Source organism: Palaemon carinicauda, chromosome 1 (genome assembly GCF_036898095.1).
Source record: "Palaemon carinicauda isolate YSFRI2023 chromosome 1, ASM3689809v2, whole genome shotgun sequence".
NCBI classification, from domain to species: Eukaryota; Metazoa; Arthropoda; class Malacostraca; order Decapoda; family Palaemonidae; genus Palaemon; species Palaemon carinicauda.
In genome coordinates, this window is record NC_090725.1 from 11269756 (window position 1) to 11285054 (window position 15299).

The 15299-nt window shown below is 39.6% G+C and overlaps 1 protein-coding gene across 1 annotated transcript in view; it reads left to right on the forward strand.

The window, feature by feature from the left end:
• LOC137631175 (zinc finger protein 721-like) overlaps nt 1–15299 on the forward strand; it is a 99326-nt gene that overhangs the window by 53764 nt on the left and 30263 nt on the right. Inside the window, exons 4-6 of the mRNA XM_068366187.1 lie at nt 128–231; nt 2551–2667; nt 2868–3909. Of these exons, the coding sequence (XP_068222288.1) occupies nt 128–231; nt 2551–2667; nt 2868–3909 (1263 nt within the window). The remainder of the gene's footprint in view (nt 1–127; nt 232–2550; nt 2668–2867; nt 3910–15299) is intronic.

The following is a 15299-nucleotide window of genomic DNA, read 5'->3' on the forward strand; positions in this document are numbered from 1 at the left end:
GAGAAAAGGATAGCTAAATTTTATATTAACATGTTATTATCAGTGGTGGGGTAGACAAGATGAAACCAATAATATTTTTTTAAGTGTTCTGTAATCTAGCTGTAATATAGTTTGCTTGCTTATTCAGTCATACTGTCTTCTATTTTGAAGTTATTTGCAGGATGATTTTAGATCAAGTAGAAATAGAAATGAGCAGTATAAATAGTAGCTATCACCAAACACACTTTAGTTGTAAATAAGGTGGCATTCAAGTGCTGACTCTCGTCTTAATTTGTTGGGGATATATCTTCGGTCTATTGAAATACTTATACCTGATATGGATATTAATCTCCGACACTGATGTTCAGTTCTTCATGCATGTTGCATATGATTTCCCATAATTCTGACCATCTAATGGATTCAGAACCTCCTAAACTGTACCATCTTGTACAATATACATCAAAATCGTTGATACAGTACCTGAATTTAGTGATTTTTGTCTGAAAGTCACTAACTGGCAACTCACATTCTTTGCATCTCTAACAAGGCTCGGTTCCTGGGACGAAGCATTTTGAAACTTTGCTCAATAAAAGATACAGTTCATTAAGCATGATTTTAGAGAATTTGTGCTATATTTTTATCAAAATATTAACTGGATCATTATGGAAAAAATAATCCAATAATCTTTAATTATGATATAAACTGAAAACAAAAAATAATGAGTCTGACTTTTTAGCCACCATAGTTATGTATTTAAGGTTAAGAATGTATTGAAGATGTAGTTGTGGGCAGGGTCTAACCAGACATCAACTGGCAGTCTCACGTTGGCACTCTCACAAGCAAGTCATCTGTCAAGTTTAGCTAGAGCTACCCAACAGCAACCGTATAACCATAACTCTAGTTAAGCTCATTTCACCAGATTCTCTATAAAAAAAATAGATATAACCAAACTTCTTAACATCAATGAAACAACTGTTTATTGTTGGCTAAATAATACAATGAAGGAGAAAAATTTAAAAGCCATCCTATGAAGTGAGACCCCGCTGCTACACAACCACAGAAGACGAAAAGTTACAAAGCAATTAGCAGAGGCCTAGACGCCAGAGCCATCCTATCATCATCATCGCCACTATTATTATTATTATTATTATTATTATTATTATTATTATTATTATTATTATTATTACTACTACTTTATAATTTAAGATACTTTATTATCTTTTTGTAGAATCTGCACATAACACATGTGGCTGATTATGTCTAACCTGATTATAGTCTTTCATTCGTAAAGTACAAGTAAAATGATAGAAAGGTAGAATTAATTGTGTTTTTAATAGCTAAGATTGATTGATTGATTCTAGCTCATTACCTTGCTTATTTATTTATTTATTAATTTTTTCTCAAACTGGAGAAACCCATTGGGAGGCTAGAATTATATAAATAGGGTTGACTATAGTCTAAACTATGACTTGTAATAATTTATTGCAAGTTTTAAAATCACAATCCTAACTAAAGTTTTTTTTATACACAAAACGACATAAGCAAAGGATAAGTAATAACTCTGAAATCATATCCCAAATGCATAAATTGTTATCATTAAACTATAGGGCTCTGCTTAAACTGTTCTCCATCTAGACACCCTCTTTCTCAGTTTTAATAATTCTATCCAGACGGACAGATCAAAGACTAGTCTCACTGACTTGCAGAGTCATTTTGACAAGGGGATTCATGTTACTGTAACACATTTAATTTTTGTTTTTAAATATTTTAGCATGAAATGTTTTTTTTAACGATCTAACAATATTCAATGTTAAAATTATTCATAACAAGTGACCAACGTTGTTTCATACATACATGAATACAAAGTTGAATATAAGATTTAATACTAAGTGGCAACTTAAGAACAATGCTTGTCCAAAGGTATGATGTTAATTCCAAGTCTTGCCTTCTCCATCATAAGGCTGGACACTACACAGTATTCTGGAAGTTTAATTGCACCTGTGAGATGATTGTCGAATGATTATCTTAATCAGGCAATTGAATCGGTGGAATTTTAGAAGTTGAAACTTCCAGCAAATGTTTTTATGTTGAACAGGCTGACATAAGTATCTATACATCATCATACATATACCAAAGGCACTTCCCCCAATTTTGGGGGGTAGCCGACATCAACAAGAAACAAAACAAAAAAAGGGGACCTCTACTCTCTACGTTCCTCCAGCCTAACCAGGGACTCAGCCGAGTTCAGCTGGTACTGCTAGGGTGCCACAGCCCAACCTCCCACATTTCCACCACAGATGAAGCTTCATACTGCTGAGTCCCCTACTGCTGCTACCTCCGCGGTCATCTAAGGCACCGGAGGAAGCAGCAGGTTTTGTTGCTGTCTCACAGGATTTTTTATACAGGAGAGGGGGTTCCCAGCCCCCTCGTCCCGTCCCTTTTAGTCGCCTCTTACGACACGCAGTATATATGGCAGATCTATTTTAATGTTTTTATTGATCTCAAGATATTTTATATTATTTATCCATTACTTCTTTTATAGTTTTATTTCTATATTTCTTTTCCTCTCAGGGTTTCATCATGCATTAATGTTGCCACCTATTGAAAGGCAAATAAAAATCACAGAAAGCCAATCAGGAATTTACTTAGGCCCTAATACCTTTAATCAGTCACCTAGGGCATGCTTAGGTAGCTGTTAGGTTTTTATATACAGTAATTTTGATCATTAGTTTGAGCTATTAGAGTAGTGTTAGATATTTTTAGTCAAGAAAAATCCTTGGGTATGGCAATATAAGATGCTTGTAGCATTATTGGTGAATTAATATACATGTATCATGAGATCTCTGTTGTATTGTGACTTTTCCATATATTTTTTTCTTAATTTTCAGTCCAAAATTGTCCAGAAAACAAGCGCAGGTCTTGTGGACAATTCGTTCTTACAATGCATGAAGAGGGAGAATTCTCCTCTGATTATGTTGGGAAGACTTGTACTGAAGACAGAAGCTCCCCAGTGGACCATGGTGCAAGTGATGTTCCCAGTGTGAGTTTAGTTCAGCACAATGACTTTGATAAAACATTTGATCAACCTTCATTGGAGCATTCACTTTTTGGTGATTCTTCTGTTGCAAGTTGTTCGCAAAAAGACATTCTTATGAAGGTGAAACAGAACACTGACAAGCCTCCTGCTGTGCAAATAAAACAAAACACTAAAGAGGCTCCTATCAAATGCAAAATTTGTGCTAAGTGTTTCACTCATAAAGGTTATCTTAAGATACATATGAGGCAGCACACAGGTGAGCGACCTTTTTCTTGTAAATTATGTGGCAAAGACTTTGCTGATGCAAGCAATTTTCGACACCATAGGAGAAAACACACAGGAATTCGTCCATTTTCATGTGAAATATGTAATAAGGAATTTAGTGAGAAAGGAAACCTTAAGCAGCATATGAGAACACACACTGGTGAAAGACCTTATGTATGTGACATTTGTGAGAAAACTTTTACTCATAATGGAAAACTTAAAGCCCATAAGTTCCAGCACACAGGTGAATATCCATATTGTTGTGAATTCTGTGAGAAGGGCTTTTATGAAAATGATAAACTAAAGAGACATTTGCGGCAGCATACAGGGGAACGGCCCTTTTCTTGTGAAGAGTGTGGCAAAAGTTTTGATAACAAAAATACTCTCAAGGTCCACTTGAGGCTACATACTGGTGAAAAGCCATATATATGTGAAATATGTAACAAAAACTTTGCGGAGAAAGGATCCCTCAGAAGACATATGCGACGCCATCGGAAAGAACAGCCAGTAGAATCATCAACTCGTTTAACAGAGGTCATTAAAATAGAAAATGTAGACTGTTGTAGTGATGTGAAAGAAGAAAAAATTGATAGTTTTATCTTAGATCCAATTGAAATAGATTCTTCTCTGTGAGTGATATTGACAGTTGAAGTTTTTCTGTAGTAAGTCTTTTTTGGTAGATTTATCATCAAGATATTGTCATTTTGTTGGAATTCTTCTGTAAGTGCTCCCTCTTAAGAATGAACCTTATTATTTTACACAAGCCTCCAACCAGTGGTATTTTTATGAGAGACCATGCCAACTGAAATAGTTAAAATATTAGGTACCTTTGTGATGTACTGCTGCTGTAAGCCCTCTCTCCCTGTTTTTGTCAGAGAGTCTTCCTTCTGCTCATCTGCTCATCTTGATAATACATATTCTATCTGCATCAGATGTGGTTTTCAAATGTTTGTTATTATTATTATTATTATTATTATTATTGTTATTATTATTATTATTACTACTAATAGCCAAGCTACAACCCTAGTTGGAAAAGCAAGATGCTATAAGCCCAAGGGCTCCAACAGGGAAAAATAGCACAGTGAAGAAAGGAAATAAGGAAATAAATAAACAATATAAGAAGTAATGAACTAAAATTAAATATTTTAAAAACATTCATGAGGTTTTAAGGAAATGCAATACTGTATAACCTTATAGTTTTATTCTTAACCTATTGCATATGGGCTTGAGATTTATTCCACGTTCATATGCATAGCTCATAAGATGTTCTTTATGCACAATGAAGATACGTCCTCCTTTAAAATAAATCCTTAAGCACCTGCATTTTTAAATATTTAACTTAGCCGGTGAATATATAGCTGCAACTCTGTTGCTCGACAGACAAAAAACTGTACAAAAAAACTCGCCAGCGATCGCTATACAGGTTGCTGGTGTGCCCATCAGCGCCAACTGTCGGCCAGATACCAAACTCCATGTAAACAAAGACTCAATTTTCTCTCTGTCGACGTGTCGACAAGACGTACTTTACTCGCTGTTGAAACCTGGAGTTTTTCCCATCATCTTTGGTGAAGTACTATATTCTGGTTTGAGCTTTCGCAGTGCAGGTGTTTTATCTTCATCTTCAATCTTGAACTCGTTTTGGATAGATTTAATTTTTGGTGACAAAGAGAGTATGGACTTTCTTTGACTTTTAAATGGCCGACCCTTCCCTTAGACGGAAGTGTGTTTAGGCTTTTAGTAATTATCTTATCACGTTATAAATTAATTATAGATTTTCCTCTTCGATTAACTTTCCATTTATAATAAACATAAAAAATAAATTTTAATGTTTTGTTTATATGCGACCTTTCCTGAGAGTAGGCGGTCCTAACTTGGAAACCGAAGTTAATCAACGTTGAGCCCTTTAAATCGTAATAGCTTTTAAAGAGCTAAGGATTTAAAACTTTTTAAGTGAAAGAATTTCTTTGAATAGTCTTCGTACTGTTTTCAAAGATGAACTAACGTTTAGTTTATTTATGCTACGCAGTTTGCGCTCTATCGTTACGATAGAGAGAGAGTGTATCACGGTTTCACTTTGCAGAAAAAGTAAATCGATTCTGACGTTTTGTTCATTCTTCTTTCAAAGCTTAAATGTTTTAAATTCTATTTTTAAAGGAACTTTTTAATTGAAAAACCTTTCAGTTTTTTCCTTTGGTCAAATAACATGTTTTTTTGACGAAACGTAATTGGGCTCTTCTCTTAGGTGCGAAATCAAGAGAGAAAGAGAGAGAGAGATAGAGACAGAGGGAGAGAGAGGAGAGAAAACGTTCCGTTCAAGCGGGTAACGTTGTTCTCGAGTTACTCTCGTCCCTAGTCTCTGTACGGGGAGAAAGGATAAAACGTTTTTAGTTTTATTCTCGTCCCCAGGCAATGTACGGTGAGAGATTGAAAACGTAGTTTTGAATGAACTAGTGTTTATTCTCTTCCCCAACCACTGAATTTTTTATCTTAAAAGATGTTTACTGTTTTTTTGCTGGTATTAATGTGCTTGCATTATACGCCTGATTTCGCATTTACTACCTTTTGATGAGGGTAGAATTGCGTGCTTCAGGTAGAAATCAGTAAAGTTTCGATTTCAGTGAAATAAGTGCAAAACAGAAAATCGTAGTGATAAAGTGATATTACGCAAAGTGTTACAGTGTTGCGTCCTAGGGTTCGTCTGTTCGTGCCTGTCGTTCACCTAGTCCGGGACCTCTTGCAAGCTCCCAAGCCCAGGGGAGAAGTAATGTCATACGACTTATGGGTTCGAGAGGCCTTGATCAGCGAACAGACGTTTTTCCCTCTATGGTATCGGGTGTATCTTACCAAGATCTCCCCTACCATAAGGCGAGAGAGACGTTTTTCTCCTCGTCATCCGAAGGCTTTTCGCATAAGAAACCTGTAACAAGGTTTCGAGACCCTTAAGCGAAAGTCAGTCCTTTCAGGACAGGTCCAGCGTCCTGGTTGCAGCCATTAGGACAGCTCTGACCCTATGCAGTCATCGGAAAACTGCTCGCCGCCTAACAAAAGCGTAACACAGACTCCGAGAGTCTTTTTTGTTGGCATAGTGTTGCGGTCACAGACGTTACCCTCGTCTCTTACCGCAACCATTTCCGTTGATCCTTTGGGTTGTACGGCAAGACATGCAGAATATGCTTGCCTCCCTTATGGAAGACTATTCTGCCGATTAGTCCGTTGAGTCTAGCCGTTTATCTCATCGATATCCTGGCTTTCAGCCAACCTAACGTTCCTTTGTGCATCCTGTTGACTTTGGCGTAGCTAAGTCACGTCAGTCAGGTTGTTTAGAACCACACTCGATGCGGTCTCGTGTGGATTTTCAGCCACATTTGGACGTTAGGCCACTTGCTGATGCTCCTGTTGACGTTCAGGACGTTCGCTAACAATCGGAGTTGACTTGTTTTGACGCTGTGCGTCTACCTCCGCATTCTAGAGTTGTTTTGACTGCTCAGTCTAGGCAGTCAAAGCAGTCTCGAGTGGACGCTGTGCGTCCTCACGCACCTGTTGTTGTTGACAGTTCACAGACTGTCAAGCAGTTACATGACGTTGTGTCCTGGTCCGCTACTAATGCACCAGTGTGTGTGGACTCTGCTTGTAAAGCATTGCCACCACGGTAGGTCTCTCCCTTGCTTGAGACTCAGCTTTTATCGGACAAGGTTCCTTTAGATGAGGAAGTTGCTGTTCCCCCTCCTACTGATATTCCCTTGAGGACTCTGTCAGACAGAGAGGAGCCTAAAGCTGCTTAGCCCTCTATGGACTTTAATTAAATCATGATGATTTTTAAGGATCTTTGTCCGGATCTTTTTGTAACTGCTGCTCCTCGTTCGCCTAAACGTCAGAGCTTACACTAGGCCTAGCTACTTCGAAGCCGTTGTTTATAAGCTAGTGCTCTCTCGCTCTCCTAGAGAGCTTTACGTCTGCTAGGCGACTGGTTTATCACCAGGAGGAGTTTGGGGGATACAGCCTTTGCTTTCCCTTCTTTTAAACTGGCTTATAGAGCGAGAGTCTGATATGACACGAGAGAAGTTCTCGGCTTGGGAGTTCCTGCCTCTGCCCAGATAGACTTCTCAAATCTCGTAGACTCTCCCTGGCGCCTGGCCAGGAGACGCTCCAAGTTTTTTACAGGTCAACTTCACAGCTGTTTTCGAGCCTTTGAAGTTTTGCTGTACAATTATGTCATGCATAAACAAGGCTTTCAGGGATGGAAAGCGGTACCGCCTCAGTCGCTAACCCCGTCTGTTGCCGCACCTGCTCCCGTAGACCCTAAATGGTCTTTGCTGCAAGACATGCAGTCCAAGCTTGCGTCCTTGATAGAGGACTTTAATGCGGAGAAGGTTGCTGCCGAACCTTCTGGCCAACAACCTTCCAACCGGTCGGTTGTGCGTCCTGTTGACGCTGAGGTAACCTTCTCGCGTCTACCAGTTGAGGTGGTTCCTCCACCGATGCGACCCAGTGTGGATTGCCAGCTGCACGTTGACGTTAAGCGACGCTCGGAGGTGGTTGTTGACGTTCAGGACGTTCAACAACCATCAGAGGTGACTTGTTTTGACGCGGTGCGTCAACCTCAGCAACCCGGTATGGTGTTGACTGCACAACCCAGACGGTCTAGACAGTCTCGGGTGGACGCTGTGCTTCCTCGCGCACCCATGGTTGTTGACAGTTCACAGACTGTGCAGCAATTCCATGACGTTGCGTCCGGCTCCGTCACGCATGCACCAGTGCAACCGGACTCAGCGAGCCAGACGTTGCCCACTCCGTTGCCGTTTCCTCATCAGTTTTCGGATGAGGAACTATCTGATTAGGACGTTGCTGAACAACAAGACGATCAGCCCCCAGAATAGATCAAGCCCTGCTATCCATCCAGAAGATGCTGAAGAAGGAACGCTGCTCAGTCAGGCTGTGGATGAGTCTGGTGGGGACGCTGTCATCCCTGGAACAGTTTGTATCACTAGGAAGACTACACCTCCGTCCTCTTCAATACCATCTGGCTTTTCACTGGAAAAAGGACAAGACGCTAGAAGCGGTCTCGATCCCGATTTCCGGAAAGATAAAGTCTTGTCTGACTTGGTGGAAGGACAATATCAACCTAAGAGAGGGTCTTCCCCTGGCTGTTCAGACTCCCCACCACGTTCTCTTCTCGGACGCATCGGACTTGGGCTGGGGCGCGACACTGGACGGTCGGGAATGCTCAGGTCTGTGGAACTCGAGTCAGAGGAGCATGCATATCAACTGCAAGGAGCTGTTGGCAGTTCATCTGGCCTTGAAAAGCTTCGAGTATCTCCTTCGAGGCAAAGTGGTGGAAGTAAACTCGGACAACACCACGGCCTTGGCGTACATCTCCAAACAAGGAGGTACCCACTCACTGACGTTGTACGAGATCACAAGGGACCTGCTCATCTGGTCAAAAGGTCAAGACATCTCCCTAGTAACGAGGTTCATCCAAGGCGACTTGAACGTCATAGCAGATTGTCTCAGTCGGAAAGGGCAAGTAATTCCAACCGAATGGACCCTCCACTAGGATGTGTGCAAGAGACTTTGGGCCACTTGGGGTAAACCATCCATAGATCTCTTTGCAACCTCGCTGACCAAGAGGCTTCCAATCTATTGCTCTCCAGTCCCGGACCCATCAGCAATACATATAGATGCTTTCCTCCTAGATTGGTCACATCTGGATCTCTACGCATTCCCACCGTTCAAGATTGTCAACAAGGTACTGCAGAAGTTCGCCTCTCACGAAGGCACAAGGTTGACGTTAGTTGCTCCCCTCTGGCCCGCGAGAGAATGGTTCACCGAGATACTTCGATGGTTAGTAGACGTTCCCAGAAGTCTTCCTCTAAGGGTAGACCTTCTACGTCAGCCACACGTAAAGAAGGTACTCCAAAGCCTCCACGCTCTTCGTCTGACTGCCTTCAGACTATCGAAAGACTCGAGAGCTAGAAGCTTTTCGAAGAAGGCAGCCAGTGCGATTGCTAGAGCAAGGAGAGCGTCTTCCATTAGAGTCTACCAATCGAAGTGGGAAGTCTTCCGAGACTGGTGCAAGTCAGTTTCTGTATCCTCGACCAGTACCTCTGTAGCTCAAATAGCTGATTTTCTCTTATACCTGAGAAAAGGACGATCCCTTTCAGCTCCCACTATCAAGGGCTACAGAAGCATGTTGGCATCGGTCTTCCGGCATAGAGGCTTAGATCTTTCCAACATAAAGATCTGCAAGACCTCCTTAAGTCTTTTGAGACCACCAAGGAGCGTCGTTTGGCTACCCCTGGACGGAATTTAGACGTGGTACTAAGATTCCTCATGTCAGACAGGTTGGAGCCGTTACAATCAGCCTCCCTGAAAGATCTCACTCTTAAGACTTTTCCTGGTATGCTTAGCCTCGGCTAAAAGAGTCAGTGAGATTCATGCCTTCAGCAAGAACATCGGATTTTCGTCGGAAAAAGCCACTTGTTCGCTGCAACTTGGTTTTCTAGCCAAAAATGAGCTGCCTTCTCGGCCTTGGCCTAAATCTTTCGATATTCCCAGCTTATCGGAGATCGTAGGCAATGAACTAGAAAGAGTCTTATGCCCTGTTAGAGCTCTTAAGTTCTATTTAAAGCGTACTAAACCTATACGAGGCCAATCTGAAGCTTTATGGTGTTCAGTTAAGAAACCATCCTTGTCTATGTCAAAGAATGCTTGGTCAGACTTTATCAGATTGTTAATACGAGAAGCTCATTCACATCTGAGTGAGGAAGACCGAACTTTGCTTAAGGTGAAGACGCACAAAGTTAGAGCTGTAACAACTTCCGTGGCCTTTAAGCAAAATATATCTCTGCAAAGTATAATGGACGCAACCTATTGGAGAAGCAAGTCAGTGTTCGCGTCATTTTACTTGAAAGATGTCCAGTCTCTTTACGAGAACTGCTACACACTGGGACCATTCGTAGCAGCGAGTGCAGTAGTGGGTGAGGGCTCAACCACTACAATTCCCTAATTCCATATCCTTTTAATCTGTGTCTTGAAATGTTGTTTTTTTATGGGTTGTCCGGAAGGCTAAGAAGCCTTTCGCATCCTGGTTGATTTGGCGGGTGGTCAAAGTCATTTCTTGAGAGCGCCCAGATTAGGGGTTTGATGAGGTCCTGTTGTATGGGTTGCAGCCCTTGATACTTCAGCTCCTAGGGGTCTGTCAGCATACTAAGAGGATCGCGAGGCTCCGTAAGGAAGACGTACTTATAAGGCAGAGTAATCGTCTAAGTCGACTTCCTTACCAGGTACCTATTTATTTTGTTTTTGTTATTTTTATAACTTCTAAAATGAAATAAAAACTCTTAGCTCATAAGATGTAAACATATTTAACTGGTCTCTACCCACCACCCTGGGTGTGAATCAGCTATATATTCACCGGCTAAGTTAAATATTTAAAAATGATATTTTAATTATAAAATAAATTTTTGAATATACTTACCCGGTGAATATAAATTAAACGACCCTCCCTTCCTCCCCAATAGAGACGCAGTGGGATGAGGAGAAAATTGAGTCTTTGTTTACATGGAGTTTGGTATCTGGCCGACAGTTGGCGCTGATGGGCACACCCGCAACCTGTATAGCGATCGCTGGCGAGTTTTTTTGTACAGTTTTTTGTCTGTCGAGCAACAGAGTTGCAGCTATATATTCACCGGGTAAGTATATTCAAAAATTTATTTTATAATTAAAATATCATATTACAAGAGACCGGACTTCACTTTTATTTTGGTTGTATATGAAATTTGGATCATGGAGGGGATAAAGTACAGTAATTGATAATTGAGTTTTGTGCCTTTCAACAACTTTGTCAAAAACATCAGCTGGCCAAGTTCTTGATCTGCTTTTATTTTGTGGACTACACTCTTCTTCAGTTTATGTGGGCTTTTTGGAAATTGCGTATTCTTGTTATGGGAATGAGAGGTGGTTATTTGTCTCTTATCTCGTTCTTGCCAGGTTGTTGCTTTGGACTGCCTTGGACCATTTCCTGGTTGTGACTGGGCTTGATTTTGTTTAAATTTCCTTAAGACCATGGCATGACTAGTATTACAACAGACTCTTGGAGGGAGTATTGGAGAATTCTGCACCCTATGGATTTTGAGAGGAAATTTAACATTGGTGGTTTGTGTTATTTTTTTTGGTGAAAGGATTGATTGGAATATTGTCACATTGAGTTAAAATGTTAATTGCTTATTTGAGATTACCAATAAACAAAGAATTGTTCAATGAATATTGTAACAGTATAATGTTAGGTTGTTGAGAAACCTTAGGGTGATTTATATTTGCCATCCACCAGAGTTTTATACTACTGTACTTAAAATTTAAGAATCAGGGCATGCTGGGGAATCTAAGAGGATTGCTTAGAAAGGCATGCTTTGGCATCACCAGAGTTAATGAAGTATAGATGTTACAGCTTTCTTTAATTGACTTAATTCTTGATAATGATGTATTGGTTACAGTCCAAGACAACAAATTTGTTGATAAAGGGCATAATGCAAGGTCATGCTGGTCTTTTCATTTTATGGTGACGGTTCAGCTAGAGCCCCATAATTGTTCATTTGATAGTTGCAGATTATTTTGGGTAGAGCATGCTGGGAAGAATTTTCTGTGTTCTTGATTCCGATTCCCATCTGTATTAATATCAAAGGCCAGAATATTGCATAAACAAGTTGAGAAGCTCTAACCATTTCTTATCAGTGTATTTATATTATTTTATTACTAATTAGTTTAACACGATCTGTGTTACATTTCTAGGAATACAGTGTGACCGTAAAAGAAACCATTTATGGTACAACATAGGAACACAAATAATAAGTGATCCGTAAATCTGCACCTTGGTGTAAAGTTGACAGTTCTGTCTTTACTTAAGCCAGATGGCTCTGTCACTCACTGCCCAAAGGGCAAGGCAACCCTTTTGTCTGATCTGTTTGACATTAAATAGAGCAATGAAAAACTCGATCTTCCTCTTTCATGTTTTTCTGAGGCCAAACTAACTAGTTTAGCTTATTGGTCCTGTGAAATTAAAACACTTGATGGACTTTGATGCTTATGGAGGTGTAGATTCAAATGGTATTTTTCCTTTGTTTTATTTTTATAAAGACTGCAGATTTCTTTGTTCCTAAATTATCTGTAATTATCTGCAAGTTAGCAGGAAGAGGTTCTTTTTAATCTTGTTGGAGAATTGGTAATATTTCATTATGTAAATGTGTTTCTGGGTCGAAGATGTCCTAGAGGGTGTTCGTGTTAGGTGTCGGTGGCGTGGTCCAAGTTTGGTTTCTAGGGCCTTTGATGAAGGAATTATCTAAATGGAAGACAGCCTGTGAATAGTGGTTTTCACACGCCCCTGATGTATACACGACACTCACAAGGTGCTCGCGCGAGGGTAGTAACCTCTGCATTCCATACTTTTATCTTTCTCCGGTATATTTGGAAGATTTATATCAGAAAAGTGTAAAGAAGGACCTTTTCACCGGGCGTCACTGGTCTCTCCCCAGAAATAGATTTTTCCTTTGTCAAAATCCCTTTTTTGGTAGCTCTAGTCCAGCTGATTACCACCCAACTTCCATAACTTCCATACTATCTGAAGTTTTTTAACCTCTTTTGGCATAATTACTAAATAGGAATGGTGAAGGTAATCTTCTGTTCCCGAGTTTACAATTTGGCTTCTGTAAATGCTTTGGAGCCTCTGATGCCCTTCTTACAATCTCTAATGCTGTAGAGAAATCACTTAATTGTGGTCAGGAAGACTTAATTGTGGTCAGGAAGTTCATATGATTGGCCTTGATTTTAGTGCAGCCTTTGACCATATTAATCATGAGGCCCATGTTTTCAAACTCAAACAGTTGAGAGTAGATGGGTCAATACTTATCAATATTTATGGATTTTTTGAGTAATAGGTAAAGAAAAGTTATTGATGGGTTTAGGTCTTCCCAGACAGTAACATCCTGCTTATAATACTTGGTATGCAGTTGATTCTAAGTTTTGCCTTCTCCATTATGAGGATCAATACTACATAGTGTTCTAGAAGTTTGTTTCCAGCTGTGACCAGGTTGTGAAATTATCTTCCTAATCAAGCAGTTGAATCGTTAGAATATCAGAAGTTGAAACTTGCAGCGAATGTTTTTTGTATAGAACAGGATGACACGATTCTCTCTTCCTTGTTTATATAAGACAAATCTACAGTATTTTAATGTTACTGATCTTATGATATTTTATACTTTTTATTCATTACTCCTCATATATATTTTGTTTATTTCCTTTCCTCACTGGGCTATTATTCCCTGTCGGAGCCTTAGGACGTGTATCATCGTGCTTTCCCAAATATGGTTGTAGGTTTAGCTAGTAATGCTAATAATTATGATTATGATAATAATAATGGACTTGCATGTAGGATTTATTTTTAACTGATTGGCTAAAATTAGAGTACGCTAACATTTAAAAAGTTGAACGGTTGGGTTAGAAGAGCTAGAAAATAAGCACTAGCTACAACATGCTATGTGAGGCACACTGCATGCGTTACATTCATGAAACTGTTATAGGTAAGGGTGTTAGGATGCTGTTCTTAACGACTTGTTTAGGTAGTGGTGTTCAATGCTTGTAACTAGAATTTATGAATTTGATCTGGTTTTTTTTCCTCCCTCTTGAAATTGTTTGTTGTGTATGCACTTGATGCAAATGGTAGTGTCTTGCTACAAGCATCTCCAGTTTGCTATACTGTATTTCTCTTGCATCAAAGAAGTTCTATCCCATCTCTTCATCTATTGCTGCTCATACTCTTCAAGATGAATCCAAACCAAAGGTCTTGGAGGTTTTAAGTTTTGCTGCTCTTCTTCATTCCAGGGGAATATATTGACATTTCTCCAAATTGGGCTCCATTTGACAGTCATGGGTAGAAGTGATAATATCTATTCAAGCACTCTATGTAAGTAGGTTAGGAGCAGTTAATATATACTTGAGGAAAGAACTAGTTTATGGATATTAGATAATAGTCATCAGTCTTCCTCTTCTGGCTAGTCAACTATCATCAAGTTGAGGTGGTGTTGCATAGATTATTGAAGAGAATTCTGTGGGAGAGAAATATTCTTGATAAGTAACTACGGCAAGTGATTGGTTGGTCTTTACAGTGTTTATTCAAGTCCAGAAGGCTACGGGAGAGTAAAATCTTTCATCCAATTGTTATCACGTGACTTGTCAGATGATGAGATAAACTGACTTCTTACATACAGTAGTTACATCAATACATGTATTATTATATGTAGCTTTACTCTCTTCCTTTATAACAGCTTAGCTACTTCAACTTTACCTACTTTAGTCTTCTTACATTTTAGAAGAGTTTTTTATACCAACTACATTATTATGTGGGAGGTTGGGCTGTGGCACCCTAGCAGTACCAGCTGAACTCAGCTGAGTCCCTGGTTAGGCTGGAGGAACGTAGAGAGTAGAGGTCCCCTTTTTTTGTTTTGTTTCTTGTTGATGTCGGCTACCCCCCAAAATTGGGGGAAGTGCCTTTGGTATATGTATGTATGTATGTACATTATTATATAAGTTTTTTAATGTTTTTAGGGCATATGTTTTTAACAATTTTCTCATGCTTTGAGTGCTTACCACTCGACCACATTTTGGACTTCATGTGTGGTAAAGAAAGTATTTACTACTGGTGGGAGCAAGGTTGCTTTTCTTGTGGATTATCTAACTCATGGTAACTGGAGGCACACTGTAGTTGTTTTAGTTTGAGTGGTATGCTCAACTCTACCAACAGTAAGGTTTGTGCATAATAAGGATTTTGTATGCAATGAAGCTATTGTTTTAGTAGTTTTAATATTTTTTCTTAATTAATTTATCAGTACAAAACTATTATTTTACAGCCTGTTCATGTGTGTGTTTCAATTCTAGGCAGTCCTGTTTCTCTGTAGGTTTTGGCCATGTGGGCATTGTTTCCCTAGGTTCCTATTGATAGTCTGTATTATTTAGTTTGAACTTTAGCATC